We start from the raw sequence: 21259 nt of genomic DNA on the forward strand, positions 1-21259 counted from the left end.
CCTAAAGATACAGATCAATACAAACCATTTTGAATATCTGTCATTTTAAAATCAATCAAATAGGCATCTTCTTTGTGGCCACACAGCTCCGTAATTATCTTGAGCTTCTCTTAGAGTGCCCCTGCTCCCTTTGAACTCACAGACACTCTTCTGTCCATGGGGCACGGAACCGAGATACCCCCAGAAAATGCAGGTGGAGAATCCACCCAAGACCCATTTCCCACTACCCAGCTTTCATCTTCACAGAGAGGAACGTGGACTTTACTAAGGACATGGATCACTGAGATAAATATATATATGTGTGTGTGTGTGTGTATATATATATATGTGTGTGTGTGTGTGTGTATATATATACGCCCTCAGTAAATAGGACATTTGATTTTTTATAGGTTTCCCTCTCATTCAAAAGCATTTGGCCCATAGAGGAGGAGTCAAGCCATCCTGGGTTGCAATGAGATCATACAAGTCACAGGCCCAGTGAAGGGAGGGCAAGAACATGGAAGGTCTGTTGCTTCCAGGCATTTTCAAGGTTCGCTAGGAGTCCACCTTGGGGAAAATGCTCACTTTATTGTTTCTGCTCATCTTCCGCTCCACCCTGCCTACCCTGGGCATCTTTGTCTGGATCAGCTCTTCTGGGGTGTTGCCCAAGGGGGGAAGGAGCCTCTTCTTGCTGTTTCGGGTCTCTGAGAGCCACTGGGGAGGCAACTCAAAAGGCCCAAAGCCGAACTGCAGGGAATACTTGTCAGGGAACGTCTCAGGTTCCACAGGGACTGCTGATGCCACCTGAGATATAGAGTCCACTGTGCCCGGGGGTGGTGCAGGGGTTGCAAACTGTGGCTCCCGCTCTGCCTCCAGGCAGGAGGGAAGTAGCTCCTTGGCCTGGAGGTCAGCTGAGCCAGTGTACTTGGCCTCACTCTCTTCTTCATCCTCCGTGGGCTTAAAGATCTGCTGCTGCCCAATGTGGAACATCTCCAGGAGCTGGCTGCCCGAGCGCATGCTGGGCTCCAGACTGGCGTCAGCCATCCCGCTCCCCGTGCCCACCACGTTCCGGCGACTGTAGCGGTGGTGCAGTTGTACCAAGGTCCCTACCAAGCACTTGCGGACAGATCTGTTCACAGTGAGGAAGAGCACAGGGTTCGCCAGCAGAGAGACTTTGGGCAGCCAAATGGCCGTGAGCAGCAAGAAGACAGAAGTGTCAGGGACATTGAGCACAGTCTGGTAGACGACCAGCGTGGCATAGGGCACGCTGCACAAGATGAAGACCATCACCATGGACAGCAGGGTGGCATGCAGCTCGGCCTCCCGCTGGGAGGCATAGGGGATAGAGATGGTGTTCTGCGGGGTCCGCAGTGCTGCAATGATGACCTTCTTCTTCTGGCTGGCGCTCAGGGCCCGGCGGATCAGTATCAAGAAAAGGAAGACCACAGCCACAGGCACAATAACCGTGGTGATGTTGTAGACCAGAACATACACCACGTGGCCCAAGGAGTTGCTCCAGACTTCCGTGCACGTGGACATGGCATAGATGTCGGCCACATTGGTCACCGCAAACACAGGGACGCTGGCCACCACTGCATGGACCCAGATGTATATCACTAGTTCTCGGGACCTGGCATCAGATATTTTTCTCTCCAGTGGATAGAGGACTGAGTAGTACCTGCCAAATGCACAAGCAAAATTCATTTCACAGAAGAAGATATACTTTAAATTAGGGGAATCTATATTACTAAAAGTAGTAGGGAAAAAAGAAAGGGTCAAGTTCTTTTATTCTGCCTAAGGCAGAGGAAACCACTAGGGGAATCAGGAAGTTAGACCTTAAGTTTTGAGGATCTTGCTGTACAATTCACAGTTAATTTTATAATTATTGCCACCGGCACTAAATCCCAAAGAGTGCCCTCAATATAAAGGATATCTCCATCTGCTGTAATGACATCTCTTTTTCAATTCAAGGGTAAAGGGAAATTTGTAAAGAATTTTACATGGGCTAGAGGAGCTTGAGGGCAATTTTCCAAGCCACTAAGAGAAAGAAATTTGCACACATATCCAAAGCAGACGCGTGCCACAGTGGATACACATGGATATCACCAGCACTTACAGCCGCTCGCTCGGGGCAAGAAGCAGCCAGTGGGAGGGAGGGACTCTGACAGAGTCCTTCCACAAAATCAGTTCGACTGAAAAAAATCATGCCTGCTCAATAGCCACTGTTCCCATGATGATCACTCAGGACCCCTAAGAGCAATTAACAGGTCTAAAATGTCTGCATGATTAAATTTTTGTTAACATCAAAGAAGACATTTTTCCTTCAAGCTTGTCTTGATTATTCTATACCCACCTAATCAGAATTCCAAAAGCACCTTGTTTCAGTGTCACCTAGGACACGGGGAACCTGAGTCATCTGTCAGCCTCTAGAACCATTTCTATCATGAAAGGGCAGCCAGGAGCCCTCAGAGAGACGTCGAGTTTCTTCACCTTAGCTTGGCCCACGTCTGTGCAGTCAGCTAATGCTGGAGGCAACCTTCCAACCCCATTAACATGCATTCCCTCATGGGGCCAGCCGAGCACGCGTGCCTTCCTGTCACAAGGACTTCTGAGCACCACCTATGTGCTGAGGATTGGGCCAGGCACTGGGCTGCAAAGATGAAAGGACACACAGGAACGTTTCTAAACTAAACGGGAGAAAAAAAAGGCATGACACAAACAATTATAACTGAGAAGATGATGGCTCTCTGGAGGTCTGCATACAGGAGGCAGGGAAAGGAAGAACCTGGGAAAGCTTCAAGAGAAAGTAGCACTGCGGCAGAATCTGGCAGGGGACAAGCTGGGGGAGAGACGGGGCAAACACAACACGACCATGGATGACCAGAGATGCATGGAGCACAGTAAAATGTGTTCTGGATCACTTTCTGGGAAGGGAAAAAAGAGAAAGAAATGTATAAGTGATGCACGCTCCCAATTTTTTTTCTCTGAATATAAATTTTTCTAATCACCACTCAGTAAATCCAATGTGATGACCCTACACCCACTGTCTCTGATTCCCATTTGCTAACTGACATGTAACAAACCCAGGCTTCCAGTCATTTCTGATTCCATTATGGGAAACAGACTGCAACACAAACACACTGGCTCATTACACATCATTTCGTTAGAGTGTACATCTCTAGAGGATGATGCAGGAAGTGTAGGTGGCCTCCCAATTAACTTGCTGACTCGGTGCTGTGAAACAAATATCTGAGAAAGAAGTGAAAGAAGAGACTGTTTTCCCTTTGTCTTTGTACACAACAAACCTATGCTTTCCAGTAATCTGCATCTCTGAATAATGAAATAGGAATTTACCAACTTTGCTTTTCTACTAAAAGAACTTGCTTACCTTTTTAAAAAGTTAGGAATTTGGGATTAACAGATACACACAACAATGTATAAAACAGATAAACAACAAGGACCTGCTATATAGCACAGGGAACTATATTCAATATCTTGTAATGATCTATAGTGGAAAAGACTCTGAAAAAGAATATATAGATATAGATATATCTGAATCACTTTGCTGTACACCTGTACACCTGAAACACCTGAAACCACTGTAAGTCAAGTATACTTCAATTAAAAAAAAATGATGGCAAAAATACAGCAGATTTTCTGCTGGAAAGAAAATAAGGATCTCTTATTATTGGCATATTTTCTTGCCTAAAACCAAAGGCTCAAAATAACCCACAGGGATCATTGCATTGCTTCCAGGGAGAATAGCAACCTTTCCAGAATAATGTGTTCCCACATTAATTGTTGAATTCTATTTTTTTTTTTTTTTTTTTTTTTTTTGGGCACACGGGCTTAGTTGCTCCGCGGCATGTGGGATCTTCCTGGAGCTGGGATCGAACCCGTGACCTCTGCATTGGCAGGCGGATTCTTAACCACTGCGCCACCTAGGAAGCCCGTTGAATTCTATTTTTAAAAAAACTTCAGGATTTATAGCAGCATTATTTACAATAGCCAAAAAGTAGAAACAACCCAAATGTCCATCAACTAGTAAATGGATAAACAAAATGTGGTATATGCGTACAATGGAATATTATTCGGCAATAAGAAGGAATGAAGTAAGTTGTTAAGAGGCTAGATCATGAGTTTTCATAACAAGGAAAATAAACATTTTTTTGGTATTTATATGAGATGATGGATGTTAAGTAAATTTATAGTGAATCATTTCACTGTATGTGTAAGAGAAGTCATTATGCTGTATACCTTAAACTTATACAGTGCTGTGTGTCAACTATAACTCAATAAAACTGGAAAGAGAAAAAAAGAAGTACTGATACCTGCTATGACATGGATGAACCTTGAAAACATTATGCTGAGTAAAAGAAGCCAGGCACAAAAGAACACATATTATATGATTCCACTTATATGAAATGTCCCCCCATATAGAGAGAAAGTAGATTCGTGGTGGCCTAGGTCTGGGGGTGGGAATGGGGAGTGAATGTAAATGAATACGAGGTTTCTTTTTAGTGTGACAGAAATGTTCTAAAGTTCAATTGTGGTCATGGTTGCACAACTCTGTACATACACTAAAATTCATTGATTTGTACATTTTAAATGAATTTTATGATATGTAAATTATATCTCAAAAACTGTTAAAAAAAAAAAAAACCTTTCAGGAAAGAAAAGTCCACAGCGTGGACTGCAGACATAAGACCTCACCAAGCAGGTAGTTAGGGGCCACTGGAAAGACATACTTGCCATGAACACAGAATGGATCAACACAAAAAGGATTAGGCTGTCCACTGGGATGTAAACAGACTTTTCACTCTGACTTTTCAGTTATATTCCAGTTCTGTGCAATGGCACTTCCCAGACCTCTTGCTGAACAAGGAAGAAACATGCAAGGTCACCAAAAAGTGGGCATGGCAAACTGACATCACCTGGTATATATTCAGCTGAAGGGATTCAAGTGAACCACTTACTATTTTTTTTTAATGCAAACTAATTGCCAACATTTAAAAATAACAGAATTCTAGATTTCCAATTTATAAGAAAGTCTGGCCTGCTGGGTTGTGATACTTACAAAGCAGCTATTAGCTTCACCTGCTGAGTAATGACTCCTGTGAACAGGAATGCAGATACACAACCCCAACCTGGCCCATGTCACTTGGTTTTGTCACCTGCCTCATCTGCCCCTGTGGATGGCGAGTTTCTAGGGAGAAACTGTCAAGGAGCTGGAGTGGCTCCCCACAAGATCTGATGGTAAAATGACTGCAGACAATATATCTAAGGAAGAATATGCCAACAAGAATGGAGGACTAGAGAAAGAGAGATAAATATTGGTGTAGCCTATTCAAACACAGGCCACAAATAATTCATTTAGTTCATTTTACCTCTGAGGAGATGGAGACTCAGAGAGGTTAAGCCACTTTGCCCAAAGCCACCAGCGAGAAAGCAGCATAGGTAGGACTTAAAGTCAGACTTCTGGCACTAGAGTCCCCTCTCTTAAGCACAAAGCCAATCACTTCTCCTAGTATGCAGGGGGCTTTCTGTGACTCTGTGTCCCGCCATGCAGACGACGCTGGGCAGCTAATGAAGTCAGGGTTCCAAGCCAGAGAGGCTGAAGTGACTCCACAGGTGGATTCTACAATCCATATCCTCACAGGTCATTATGGTATTAAGCATGTTTTAAATGGACAAAGAGTTTTAAAATTCTAAATTCATATAAAATGTAGTTAAATGTATCACAGGGTATAAAGTCAGAAGAACCAGCACTTGCCCTTCAGCAACTTTTCCTCTCCGTAAATCTTGAAATCAAAAGTTCTTGTGGACACAAAAATATTTTTCAATTCTTGTTTGCGTACTTAATTCTGTTCTCTAAAATGTGTTATTATCTCAACTGTATTCATGAAGTGCTAGCAACAAAGAGAAAAGGCAGGAAGCTGTTGGTTATGAAATCTTTACACTTCACTTTGATAAATTTGATCAAATTTTGTATGATACCAGTAGCTAGGATGTAAGATTTATTTCAAAATGAACATCCTTTAAAAAAGGATGGGAAGAGAAAACAACCACCATCACAATATAAAACCTTGGAAATAAATCCTTCAAAGGAATCCTGGTGTTATCTGACCAGGTCCAACCAAACTATCTAATCATTTGTTAAATAACCACTGAACTGTTCTCTTGATCTTCCAGAAATGTTTTAAATCTGCATCAAAAGGCCCTAATTGCAGAGTTAGCAATCTAATGCGCAATCCACTGCAAATTCCAACACAAATACCACCAATTCCAACCAAACTGAAACTATATCATGATCAGCTCTAGCCCAACAACCTGGTGACGTAACCTCCCCAACGCCACATCTTTTCTCAATGATATCATTTTCCGGAGCCGCTATCTTTTGTGAGGCATGTGTTTCAGCAACTGAATCCCTTTCTGTTGACCACAAGCCGACTAAAAAGCAGTATTTGGGACTCTGACTATTCACTATTTGCTTCAATAAACTTAAAAAAAAAAAAAAAAAAGTTGTGCCCCTGGCTACGTGATCTTACCTGTCCAGAGCAATGGCAGGGAAACTGAGGATAGTCACAGAGCAGAAGACTTTGTGCAAAAACTTGACGACCTTGCAGAAGAGCATGGTGTAGATCCACCAGCAACAGTGAGGACTGGTGCTGAGGATGATGTCAAAGGGCACACAGACCAGGCTGGCACAAATCCCCGAGCAGGCCAGGTTTTTAATGAACCTGTTGGTGACAGATTTGAACACAGTTGTGCGGCAAGTCGACCATAACACCATGAAGTTTCCTGGACAGATAGGCAAAAATAAAAACAAAACAAAAAAATGTTTAAATAAAAAGAAAGAAGACAAAAAAGGAAGAAAGAAGATACAGGTTTAAAAAAAAGGTTGAAAAATCACATTTGAGAGTTCATTTCAAAGAACTTAAATGCGTATGATGTCAATTTATGTGAAATTATTAAATCACTTTCATACATATCAAAAAGTCTAGCAGAATTTTTAGTGGTGAGTTTTGTTATTTAATTTTAGGCATAATAGTATTATGATGATGATTCTGCCTCACCTGAGTATAAACAACTGGTGAGGGATTACTTAACCTCAGCCAGTCAACTCTAAGTTTGCAAATGACTTCTGCATTACTAAACTCTGCAACAGAAACAGGACAAAAGCCACACGTGGCTTAAAATTTTCTAGTAGCCAAGTTTTTAAAAAGCAAAAGGAAGCAGGTGAAATTTTAATAGTGCATTTTATTGAACCCAATCTATGCCAAATATTATCATTTCAACATCAGCATTACTTTAAAAAGTATTAAAGTAATATTTTCATTCTTATTTTTATACTACATCTTTGAAGTGTGGTGTGCATTTTTTAAATTGAATATAATTAATATACAACATTGTATTTGTTTTAGGTGTGCATGGTGTATGTTTTATTTTACACTTACAACACATTTTCAAGTCACACTCATCACATTTCAAGGGCTCTGTAGCCACATGCAGCTGGCAGCCACTGGACAGGCCTGCACTGTTCTAGACTTTTAGCATCAATAACACGCTTGCCTGTCTCTCTCAGAGCATTATCCTTCTGTGGTTTCCACAGGCCTACAGCCTCCTGCTATTCCTCCCACCCTCCCACCTCTCCCAGGCCCTGGCTGCTCCCAGTCTTCTTCACCAGGCCCTTCTCCATCTTCTCTCTCCAGCTTCTCCCTAGGTTAAATCACCCATTCAGGTGGCTCTCCATTGAAAGGTTTGGTGACTCCCACGTACACATGCCAGACTAGGCCTCTCCTCTCAATTCCAGACTCCTGTTTCCCACTAAAAGTCTGATTATCCATCCCTTCTCAGTCTGTTCTGCACCCCCATGGTCCTCCACAGCCCACACAATCCAGGGCCAACCTGCCTAATCTCACGCCATGCTGCCCCTGGCTTGCTGGGCAATGGCCATGCTGCCCTTTTTTTTTCTGTTCTTGAAACACACTGAGGCTGATCTGGTCTCAGCACCTCTGCACAAGTTTTTTATACTGCCTAGCATGGTCCTCATGTGTTTGATTCCTTTTAATCCAGATCTTAATATAATCGCTGCCTCCTCAAAGAGGCCTTCTCTAACCATATTTTTATTTTAAATATTCACTCCTCCCTCCACCATACTCTATCATAATACCCTGCTGTGGCCTTCTTAGCTCTTATCATAATTATTAATTTGTTTACTCATTTTTCCTTCATTTCATGAGGATAAAAAAATGTCAATCTTGTTCACTCTTATAACTCCACGCCTAATTCAGTATCTGGCACAGAACAGGCATTCAATAAATACTTAGATGAATGAATCTGAAAGAGGATAAACAGTAATCAAAAGTCCCTACAGTAAGATAACCCCTTTCGTAGTAGGAATGTCAATGAGAGGCTATTCTAACTCAGCAGTTCCTAAACCCCACTATGTATCAGAATTACTATATCAGACATCCTGAATCATAGTTATAGGTATAGAACGAGGAAACTTCATTTACAACAAGTACTTTAGATAGAATTGGCCCCCAGACTGAAGTTTCAGAACTGCCACTTCTAGACAGAGACTATAGAGACTCTTGTCCCCAGAGTCTCACAGGGCACAAGTCCTCAGGTATGCAGGGCAGCCTATGTGACTAAGACACTCATATCTCCTGGGCACAGGCACAGAGAATGCCCTCTAATGAACTCAGCCAACAGCTCAGCCTCATGAGGAAGGAGAGCCATGCTACAGAGCAGGCTTCAGGGCTGCAGCCGAAGTCACCACCAGGAGCTGTCTTGGTTGTTGACATAACATAATGTCAAGAGTCTCTCTTCAAACACAGTGTTCTACAGCTACTTCTTATCTGCCAGAAAAAAAAAAAAAAAAAACCACAAAAAAAACAGGCACTGTGTTTAGGTAAATAGGCCAGCCGCTTCCAGGAAATTCCCTACCAAACTTTCCTTACATAAGTATGCTGCCTCAGTGAGATAAAGTTTGCGGTGTGAATAAATACACACATCTGTTCAATACAAGAGCTGTTTATACTAATGCCACCACCTCAGGCCCCCTCGGGCTTTCCTGTCACCAAGGTTATAGACTGAGCAATAATGATATATTTGAAGCTCCATCTATATGGGGATTTCTTTTTCTGGCCTTTTCCCAGTGAAATGCAGATTAGGATCTGGCTGAAGCATCTTTCCTCGCTTAAATTGTACAGACAAGACTTAAAATCTGGTAACCATCTAGTAATGAAATTGCCCACTTAAAGAAATCTGCCATGAAGAGAGTGTCATAGTATCTTCAGTTAATACTAGGGCTGTCTCCAGTCACTGGGGGACTTCCTAGAAAGACAATCTTCCTACTTTATAAATCAAGACTTTATAAATCAAGAATTTTCTTTCTCTATCACTTAATCTTTGTCATTGGTAGGTTACACTGAATAAAACATTTTGTATAACAAACAGGAAAATTCACTGCACAGGAGAGGACAGGCTGTGTGCCAAGGTCTCTCACACAGTAGATTCTTCTGAAACTTAACTGAAACTAATCTCCATCATTACCCTCATACTCCTCTCTTACCTTTCTCTCTCTCCTCCCAATTATGTCAGAGACACTTTTTATTGTTTTTTTTTAAATCATACATTTTATTAGTATGTCCACATTTGCCAATGAGGAAACTTGTTTTCAATGCGTTATTACTGAAAAACCTGAGATGGCTATAATCACATTTTATCTCCACTTATTTATAAAACTCTAGGAGGCAGGGATTTCCTTAGTGGTCCAGTTGTTAAGAATCTGCCTTTCAATGCAGGGGACACAGATTCAATCCCTGGTCAGGGATCTAAGATCCCACGTGCTGTGGGGCAACTAAGCCTGCACACTCTAGAGCCTGAGTACAGCTACAGAGCCTGTGTGCTGCAACGTACTGAGACTGTGCTCTGGAGCCTGCCTGCCACAACTAGAGAGAAGCCCACCTGCCATAACGAAGAGCCTGCGTGCCGCAATGAAAGATCCCACATGCCTCAGTGAAGGTCCCGTGTGCCGCAGCTAAGACCCAAAGCAGCCAAATAAATAAATAAATATTTGAACAAAAACAACAACAACAAAAACTCTAGGAGTCATCTGAAGCCTAATCCCTTTTCCTGTTGAGCACCTGAAGCTAAAGAAGCCTCTATGTTCTTTCCCTTCTTTAAACCACCTCTCTCCCGCCTCATTTAAAAACTGACTCATTTGGCTCTAAGAACCCAAATTAGAACAAAGTATCAGGAGAGGAGCATTAATATTAATCTCAAGATCTGATTGGCCACACATTAAAAAAAGTGTGTGTGTGTACACGAGCATACACATCACATGCATGCACACAAATACACACACAAAAACAAAGCAAGATAATTACACATTTGATCACTTAATCTCATGAGCACTTTAGATTCTTCTTAGCTTTACAAGGTACATCAAGGATAACTCAGCATTTATTTTAAATAACACAGTATTCAACCTCAAGATACTTTTTAGTTTAGACATCATGTTCTAAATCAGCCAGTCCCCTTTGGAAATGATTCAACTTCTGTACCCATTCTTCCTTCCTACATGTTCCCATTATATTTTCTAATGCTGGTTTCCATGACAACATTCAGTGCCAGGGCTGTGGGCATAGCAACACAGTTAGTACACACTCACAGCACACACAACCAAAAGAAGAATAAGAGGTAGAGCATCATGGCATTGGTAATACAAATCTACTCTCCCTGGGACTGCTATCACTCTATCGTTCCTCCTCAGCTAAAATACAAATCAAGATTTCTCTTTATACAGTATAACTTGATATCAGACAATGCATAAAAGGACAAAAAGTAAAAATTATCCACCCAGTGATAACTACCTGTAAACTTTAAGTATTTATCTTTCCAAACTTTTTATATATACAGACTTTTTGATTATGCCAGTGGGACCAACTAGTTACACTGCTTTTTCAGATCTTTTTCCATAACAACCATCTTTCTATGACAATAAACAAAAATAGATCTATATTATCATTTTAACAGCTTCATAAAAGCAACAGTGCTTCTATGGTTATACCGTAATGTATTTTGTCTACTGCATATTGATGAGTTTTTTTTTTAAAGTTGTTTTCGATACATCTCTATTATACAATGTTGAGATCAACATCCTTATATATTTAAATTTGGAGGAACTGAACTGATTATTTACTGAGCATAAATTTCTAGAAGCAGAATTTCCAGGTTAAAGAGCTTGCAAAATAATCCTCCACAAAAGGCATATGAGAGAATTGGTTTCCCTATATGCTCACTAAAAGTTCTCTGGTCTCACTAAAATATATGGAATTTTGTATCCTTCCTCAGTCCTAGGTTTCATGTTTTCTGTATTTCTAGAAAGATTTCATCCATTGCCTCACTGAATTTTGCCCTACCCTCTTTCTCCTTATTATCTTCTTCTGGAATTCTTTTTAATTAATTAATTTATTTATTGGCTGCATTGGGTCTTTGTTGATGCACAAGGGCTTTCTCTAGTTGCGGACAGCATGGGCTACTCTTTGTTGCGGTGTGTGGACTTCTCATTGCAGTAGCTTCTCCTGTTGCAGAGCATGGGCTCTAGGCGCGCAGGCTTCAGTAACTGTGGCACACAGGCTTAGTTGCTCCGCAGCATGTGGGGGCTTAGTTGCTCCATATGAGATCTTCCCAGACCAGGGATCAAACCTGTGTCCTCTGCATAGGCAGGCAGATTCTTAGCCACTGTGCCACCAGGGAAGTCCCTGAAATTCTTATTAGACTTATGTTAAACCTCATTCTATTCTCTTAACCTCTCATTCATATTTTCCATTTTCCTTCAATTTATTGTCTTCTGCAAAATGAATGCTATTTCTCATGTCTTCCTTCCATTTTATTGATTCTCAATTCATCTGGAAGTAATCAAATCATCTTTCTTTCTTTTAGCATCTTGGGCATTAAACTTTTTGAAATTTGTATTTGGGTCTACTTCAAACCACCTACTCTTTATCCCTAGTGTCTAGTTATTTTACTATGGCTCTACTCCTTCTTTAATCTGTAATCATGTTTTTAAAATGCTTAAAATTTATTTTAGATTATTCTATTGTTTCTAGTTCCAGACACGTTAATTTTGGCGTTTGTTAGTTCTCCTGGCTCTCCTTGTATGGTTTTCCTCATATGGTTTTCAGTGTTCCGTTATGAGCTCATAGTGTGTGAGGGTTGTTTTTCTGTGGCAGGCTATAGACCATCTTGTGGAAATGTTTCAGGTGGCTAGCCAAGCACATATTAGCACTTTGTTGCCCTTTCATGTGCAAATCAAAAAAATTGCAGTTGAAGGACCATTCTGAGAAAGGTTTAGTGTGTGGGGAAATTTTTACCCTAGGGAGAGGCAGGATATTTTAATGACTAAGAGCATAGACCCTGAAGCCTTACTCCCAGATTCAAGTCCTAGCTCCTCCATTTACTAGCTGTGTGATCGTGGGTGAATTAATTTCTCTGTGCCTCAATTTCACTGTCTATAAAGTGGACATAATAACGATGCCTATGTCCCAGGGATTTAATGGGCCAATACAAGTAACATAAGTACAGCATTTAGCACAGCTTCTTGTGCCTTGTAACTGGAAATGTCACTGTTATTATTTGTTGCCCAAAGTTTCCAGAGGGCACCAAGGAAAGGTCCAATAGAGAAAGAGTAAGAGGTTGGGCCAGAGAAAAAGAAACCTGGAGCCATATATAGAGAAGATAGAAGAGGACGGCTCCCCAGAGGGACTTGAAAGAAAGCAGAAATGAGAGACAAGGCAGAAGTGACTGGCCTGCAGGTTCCAAATGGAATACTGGGGTCTGCCAAGGAAGAAACTCCTAGGTTTACCCCATGGAGGTTCCTTGGGTGGTGCTGGCAAAATCATAGCAGACTGTGTCATGGTGTCATGATGGGTGCCTGGGACTATGGTGTTTGGGTAGTTGTGACAATTTCAGAGCTCTGTCTTCAGGTTTGTGGGATACATACAACTTGTCTCTCTCCTCCTCACTGCTGTTTGGATTCAGTGACTTCACTAAAGCCTTGTCTCCCTGGCAGCGGGGGCAGGGGCCACTGCAAGATCTGCTCCCTCCTAGAATGTCCAGTCTCCATTTGAACCACACACGACAGGTCTCAGACCAAGGACATCTCTTCTCCAGATGGCGTCCTGCTCCTAGAACCCATCAAGCCTATTATAAGATATTCCAAACACCCTACAGAAATCTTGCAGCAGCACAAACATGACACATCTTAATAAATCCCCAGAGTGAATTAAAAACCCAAAGGGTACAAAAAAGGAATCAATGATCTTGACATGCTTTCATTAAGAAAAATTAAAAACGTCAAAGAAATGATGACTTCCTAATAATGCTTTCAATTCAATGATCTAAACAGCTTGAAACCATCGAGATTATTTGTATCATTATGAGAAAAGTTTTTAAAATGCTATCTGGCAAAAAATAATGGTACAAGTAATAAAACAATGATTATAACTATACTTTATTATTTGTTTAAAAAACTTTTTAAAACATTAATAATTACCCACCATCTTCCCAATAGGTAGCCACTAAGCACTCTTGTGCATTTAGACACAGGTTGAGCAATTAAGAATTTTAATCAGAATTTAAATTTTGAAAAAAATTCTATTCAAAATTATTTTGTAAAAAAAAAAACAAACTACAGTTGGCCCTTGAGCAAGTCATGGGTTGATCTGCATGTAATTTATAGTCAGTCCTATGTATCCACAGTTCCTCCACATCCGTGGATTCAACCAACGATGGATTGTATAGTACCATAGTAAATATTTACTACTGAAAAATATCTGCATATAACTGAACCCATGCAGTTCAAACCCATGTTGTTCAAGGGTCAGCTGTATTCAGTTTCTTACCACCTTACTAGAAAGTAAACGTGTTCCTGAACATCTGAGGGCATTGCTCCATTTTACAAGCAGGTATGATTCAGGTGTAGTTTCATTATGGCACTGATTTCTGCAAAGAGTTAGTTTTAAAAGAATGCCAGAGGGGGGAAAAATGTGCGATTGATTAATTAAACACATTTTGAAAAAGAGCAGAGGTACAAATGTAACTTGATTAATTTTACCAAAGCATTCAGTAGTTCTCTACTGCCACTAAGAAAAAAACAATGCAAACTTCTCCACATCATATAACACCCTTTAAGATACTAGTCCTGGCTGCTCCCAGGCTTACTACCTAAAGTTGCAGCATCATGATAGAATGAAATGACCCGGAAATCTAAAGAGCAAATCCATGTTTTTCTCTGAACCCTTAAACCTGCTGCCCAAGCAAACCCTCAAAGGAACTCCCTTTCAGTAGAAAAAGAGAGAGAGAGAGAAAGAGAGACTGAAGGTAAGACAAGATAGGAATAAAGAATTCCTCAGTGTAGAGAACGCAAATGGTACCCCGGAAGGTTCAAAAAAAAAAAAAAAAAGAAAAGACACTGTTAAGCTCTGTGACCCTGGGGACACACCATTAAACTTGAGTTACAAAGCTCACACTTCTACAAGGAAAGCTTAAACAGTTCTAAAAAGGATTCTAACTTATTCTGATTTTTAAAAAATCCTTCTCCCTTTAATCTATGTGGGCAAATTTCCCAGCCACCCAGAGAGTCAGCACTGGCAAGGTGATAAGTAACTTCTTGCCACTAGTATTATTACAAACTATGGCCACAGCAAGAATGTGGAGGAAACCCAGCCTGTAGCCAGAGAGCTGTGCCTGGTGGTTTCAATACAATGTGCTCATCCTCCAAGTCTAAAAGTTTGAGCCTCTCCCTCACTAATGAAGTGTCAATTTGCTGTAACTTGTGATTAAACTATCTAATATCTGCCCAACTGTTTTTAAACTGATCATTATTAGCCTGAGAAAACTGTTACTTTAGTTACAATTAATTTGATTCCAGAGGCTGTTCTGAAATGATATGGAAGGTTCAAATTAAGCAGGAATTGGATTAGCAGGAGTAAGCTAGGTAATAAGTTTATTAAAATTCATGGTGAATTTTAAATAATTGCTTTGAATGAAAAGCATCATATGAAATACACATCCCCAATCTAACCTTGGATGGTTTCTCCTTAGAATACGTGTACCCAATGAATAATTCAGATACAATATTAACAGGCTTCAATTTTGTAATACATAAGAATATAGAAAGAGACGCTGACAATAGCCTCTTCCAATCAGCTCCTGTGAAGTTGCACAAAGAACTTCAGGTGAGTCTACAACAAATGTGCATATGTTTTAGCAACAACGGTATCCCAAAAGGTAAGGTGTACTACATAGCACAATCAAGACAAAGAGATCTCAGGGACCACACCTCCCGCGGTTCTCTTGTGGAAGTTACAATGCCCCTGAAACTAGCTCAATCCCTCACATCTCTCAAACAACAGCAAGATACACACAGATTTAAAAGGCAAGAAGAAAGACACAAAATCTGAAGTTTATAACTGTCCCTCTTTCTTCGACTACTCAAATTTTTCCATGTAAACTAACCAGAAAATTTTCATAGCTTCACAGGATTCCTTGCCCTCTGGTCTCTCACATTAAAGTCAATTAACCCAGGGCTTCCCTGGTGGCACAGTGGTTAAGAATCCGCCTGCCAATGCAGGGGACATGGGTTCAAGCCCTGCTCCGGGAAGATCCCACATGCCATGGAGCAAATAAGGCCATGTGCCACAACTACTGAGCCTGTGCTCTAGAGCCTATGAGCCACAACTATTGAGCCCATGTGCCACAACTACCAAAGGCCATGCACCTAGAGCCCATGCTCTGCAACAAAAGAAGCCACTGCAATGAGAAGCCCGCACACCACAACGAAGAGCTTTCCTTAACTAGAGAAAGCCCATGTGCAGCGACACTCAATGCAGCCAATTAATTAATTAATTAATAAAGGCAATTAACCTCCCTGAAAAGTATATTATTCCCCGAAAAAAAAATATGGTAAGAGTCTCAGTATCATTGTCGCCATCTAACTGTGACAGCTTTGAACCTTTCATAACCACAGGCTTGATTTCCTCCTCAGTAGGTGTATGGAGAAAGCTTCCAGGGAAAAGGAGGAAACCAGTTATCTAACTCTCTCTATTACTATGCATGCTCCTCTTGGATCTGCATGCTAACAAGACATTCCTGATTGAGTAGTAGGAGGCAAAGTAGTTCACTGCCCTAAATATCTACTCCACAGGCCATCCTACTAAGAGGTTCTTGTCTATATTAAATTGCTTAACATAGTCTGGGAAGGCAGGGTCTGTATCTTCTGCACCATTCACATTGCATTAGTCTAGGGGGGTTATTTCTCCCATAAAATACTGTAAGATTATGAAGCCTGAGAAGAATCTTATTTGGAAATTCTGTTGACCCTCATGAGCACCAACCATGGTTTTATATCTAGGAGTTGCTTCATAAATACTCAGATTAAATGAATAAATAAAAGCTTGAAGTTCAATATGACTCTATCAGAATTTTTTCTGTGTACTCAATTTTGTAGCAACATCTATTGATGGCAACTGCCTTTGATCGATCAACAAGCTGAATCAAGATGGCAGAGTAGAAGGACATGTGCTCACTCCCTCTTGCAAGAGCACCAGAATCACAACTAACTGCCGAACAATCACTGATAGGAAGACACTGGAACTCACCAAAAAAGACACCCCATATCCAGAGACAACACAGAAGCTGCAGTGAGACAATAGGAGGGGTGCAATCGTGATAAAATCAAATCCCATAACTGCTGGGTGGGCAACTCACAAACTGGAGAACAGTTATACCACATAAGTGTACCCGCTGGAGTGAGGGTTCTGAGCCCCACATCAAGCTTCCCAACCTGGGGGTTCGTCAATGGGAGGAGGAATCCCCAGAGAACCAGACTTTGAAGGCCAGTGGGATTTGATTGCAGGACTTCCACAGGACTGGGGGAAACAGAGACTCCACTCTTGGCACCAAAAAGTAGCAAGTGCACCAGGACCCAGGCGGAAGGAGCAGTGATCCCATAGCAGACTGAACGAGACCTACCTGCTGGTGTTAGAGGGTCACCTGCAGAGGTGGGGGAGGGGAGGCTACAGCTCACTGCAGGGACGGGGACGCTGGCAGCAGGGGTTCTGGGAAGTGCTCATTGGCATGAGCCCTCCCGGAGTCTGCCATTAGCCCCACCAAAGAGCCTGCAAGCTCCAGTGCTGGGTTGCCTCAAGCCAAACAACCAACAGAGTGGGAACTCAGCCCCAACCATCAGCAGACAAGTGTATTGAAGTTCTACTGAGCTCTGACCACCAAAACAACACCCAGTCCTACCCACTACCATTCCCTCCCATCAGGAAGTGTGCATAAGCATCTTAGATAGCCTCATCCACCAGAGGGCAGACAGCAATAGCAAAAAGAACTATAATCCTGCAGCCTGTGAAATGAAAATCACAGCCACTGAAAGACAGAGAAAATGAAAAGGCAGAGGACTTTGCAACAGATGAAGGAACAAGATAAAACCCCAGAGAAACAACTAAATGAAGTGGCGATAGGAAACCTTCCAGAAAAAGAATTCAGAATAATGACAGTGAAGATGATCCAGGACTTCAAAAAAACACTGGATGCAAAGATTGAAAAGATGCAAGAAAAGTTTAACAAAGACCTAGAAGAATTAAACAACAAACAAACAGAGATAAGCAACACAATAACTGAAATGAAAAATACACTAGAAGGAACCAAGAGCAGAATAACTGAAGCAGAAGAACAGATAAGTGACCTGGAAGACAGGATCGTGGAAATCACTGATGTGGAAAAGAATAAAGAAAAAACAAAAGAAATTAAGACAACCAAAGAGACCTCTGGGACAACATTAAACACACCAACATTTGCATTATAGGGGTCCCAAAAGGAGAAGAGAGAGAGAAAGGACCTGAGAAAATACTGGAAGAGATTATAGTGAAAAACTTTCCTAACATGGGAAAGGAAATAGCCACTCAAGTCCAGGAAGCTCAGAAAGTCCCAGGCAGGATAAACTCAAGGAAGAACATGCTAAGACACCTAGTAGTCAAACTGACAAAAATTAAAGACAAAGAAAAATTATTAAAAGCAACAAGGGAAAAACGACCAATAACATACAAGGGAACTCCCATAGGTTAACAGCTGATTACTCAGCAGAAACTCTGCAAGCCAGAAGGGAGTGGCACGATATACTTCAAGTGATGAAAGGGAAGAACCTACAACCAAGAATACTCTACCTAGCAAGGATCTCATTCAGATTTGATGGAGAAATCAAAAGCTCTACAGACAAGTAAAAGCTAAAAGAATTCAGCACCACCAAAGCAGCCCTACAACAAATGCTAAAGGAACTTCTCTAAATGCAAAACACGAGAAGGAAAGGACCTACAAAAACAAACCCAAAACAATTAAGAAAATGGTAATATGAACATACATATCAATAATTACCCGAATGTTAAATGGACTAAATGCTCCAACCAGAAGACAGAGACTGGCTGAATGGATACAAAAATAAGACCCATATATATGCTGTCTCCAAGAGACCCACTTCAGACCTAGGGACACATACAAACTGAAAGTGAGGGGGTAGAAAAGGATATTCCATGCAAATGGAAAGCAAAAGGAAGCTGGAGTAGCGATACTCATATCAGATAAAATAGACTTTAAAATAAAGAATGTTGCAAGAGACAAGAAAGGACACTACATAATGATCAAGGGATCCATCCAAGAAGAGGAGATAACAATTATAAATATATATGCACCCAATATAGGAGCACCTCAATACAGAAGGCAAATGCTAACAACTATAAAAGAGGAAATCAACAGTAACACAATAATAGTGGGGGACTTTAACACCCCACTTACACCAATGGACAGATCACCCAGACAGAAAATTAACAAGGAAACACAAACTTTAAATGACACAATAGACCAGACAGATTTAATTCATATTTATAGGATATTCCATCTGAAAACAGCACATTACACTTTCTTCTCAAGTGCACATGGAACATTCTCTAAGATAGATCACATCTTGGGTCACAAATCAAGCATTGGTAAATTTAAGAAAACTGAAATTGTATCAAGCATCTTTTCCGACCACAACGATAAGAGATTAGAAATCAGTTACAGGAAAAAAACTGTAAAAAACACAAACAATACACTACTAAATAACAAAGAGATCACCGAAGAAATCAAAGAGGAAATCAAAAAATACCTACAGACAAATGGCAATAAAAATACAACAATCCAAAACCAATGGGATGCAGCAAAAGCAGTTCTACAAGGGAGGTTTATAGCAATACAATCCTACCTCAAGAAACAAGAAAAATCCCAAGTAAACAAGCTAACCTTACACCTAAAGAAACTAGGGAAAGAAAAACAAACAAAACCCAAAGTTAGTACAAGGAAAGAAATCATAAAGATCAGATCATAAATAAATGAAATAGAAACAAAGGAAAAAAATAGCAAAAATCAATAAAATTAAAAGCTGGTTCTTTGAGAAGATAAAATTGATAAACCTTTAGCCAGACTCATCAAGAAAAAGAGGGAGAGGACTCAAATCAATAAAATTAGAAATGAAACAGCATTTACAAAGGACACCACAGAAATAAAAAGCATCATAAGAGAGTACTACAAGCAACTATATGCCAGTAAAATGGACAACCTGGAAGAAATGGATAACTTCTTAAAAAAGTATAACCTTCCAAGACTGAATCAGGAAGAAATAGAAAATATGAACAGACCAATCACAAGTAGTGAAATTGAAACTGTGATTAAAAATCTCCCAACAAACAAAAGTCCAGATGGCTTCACAGGTGACTTCTATCAAACATTTAAAGAAGAGCTAACACCCGTCCTTCTAAAACCGTTCCAAAAAATTGCAGAGGAAGGAACACTCCCAAACTCATTCTACAAGGCCACCATCACTCTGATACCAAAACCAGACAAAGACACTACAAAAAAAGAAAATTACAGACCAATATCACTGATGAATTTAGATGCAAAAATCCTCAACAAAATACTACCAAACAGAATCCAACAACACATTAAAAGGATCATACACCATGATCAAGTGGGATTTATCCCAGGGATGCAAGGATTCTTCAATACATGCAAATCAATCAGTGTGATACATCACATTAACAAATTGAAGAATAAAAACCATATGATCATCTCAATAGATGCATAAAAAGCTTTTGACAAGATTCTGCACTCATTTATGACAAAAAAAAAAAAGGCTCTCCAGAAAGTGGGCATAGACGGAATCTACCACAACATAATAAAGGCCATATACAACAAATTCACAGCAAACATCATCGTTCTCAATGGTGAAAAACTGAAAGCATTCCCTCTAAGATCAGGAACAAGACAAGGATGTTCACTCTTGCCACTACTATTCAACATAGTTTTGGAAGTCCTTGCCACAGCAATCAGAGAAGAAAAAGAAATAAAAGGAATCCAAATTGTTAAAGAAGAAGCAAAACTGTCACTGTTTGTAGATGACATGATACTATACATAGAAAATCCTGAAGATGCCACCAGAAAACTACTTGAGCTAATCAATGAATTTGGTAAAGTTGCAGGATACAAAATTAACACAGAGAAATCTTTTGCATTCCTATACACTAACGGAAAAGATCAGAAAGAGAAATTAAGAAAACAATCCCATTCACTATTGCAACAAAAAGAATAAAATACCTAGGAATAAACCTAACTAAGGAGGTAAAAGACCTGTACTCAGAAAAATATAAGACACTGATAAAAGAAATCAAAGATGACACAAACAGATGGAGAGATATACCATGTTCTTGGATTGGAAGAACCAACATTGCACAAATGACTATACTACCCAAAGCAATCTACATATTCAATGCAATCCCTATCAAATTACCAATGGCATTTTTTACAGAACTAGAACAAAAAATTCTAAAATTTGCATGGAGACACAAAAGACCCCAAATACCCAAAGCAATTTTGAGGGGAAAAAAAATGGAGCACAAGGAATCAGTCTTCCTGATTTCAGCCTATATTACAAAGCTACCATAATCAAGACAGTATGGTACTGGCACAAAAATAGAAATATAGATCAATGGAACAGGATAGAAAGCCCAGAAAGAAACTATGGTCAACTAATCTATGACAAAGGAGGCAAGAATATACAATGGAGAAAAGGCAGCCTCTTTAATAAGTGGTGCTGGGAAAACTGGACAGCTACATGTAAAAGAATGAACATGTTAGAACACTTCCTAACACCATTCACAAAAGTAAACTC

The 21259-nt window shown here is 40.3% G+C and overlaps 1 protein-coding gene across 1 annotated transcript in view; it reads right to left on the bottom strand.

The window, feature by feature from the left end:
- Nucleotides 1-384: 384 nt before the first annotated feature.
- GPR176 (G protein-coupled receptor 176) overlaps nucleotides 385-21259 on the bottom strand; it is a 106499-nt gene continuing 85624 nt past the window's right edge. Inside the window, exons 2-3 of the mRNA XM_057722923.1 lie at nucleotides 6528-6780; nucleotides 385-1657 (exon numbers count right to left, since the gene is read on the bottom strand). Coding sequence (XP_057578906.1) covers nucleotides 535-1657; nucleotides 6528-6780 — 1376 coding nt within the window. The 3' untranslated portion in view covers nucleotides 385-534. The remainder of the gene's footprint in view (nucleotides 1658-6527; nucleotides 6781-21259) is intronic.

This window comes from Hippopotamus amphibius, chromosome 2 (genome assembly GCF_030028045.1).
Source record: "Hippopotamus amphibius kiboko isolate mHipAmp2 chromosome 2, mHipAmp2.hap2, whole genome shotgun sequence".
Classification (NCBI taxonomy): domain Eukaryota; kingdom Metazoa; phylum Chordata; class Mammalia; order Artiodactyla; family Hippopotamidae; genus Hippopotamus; species Hippopotamus amphibius.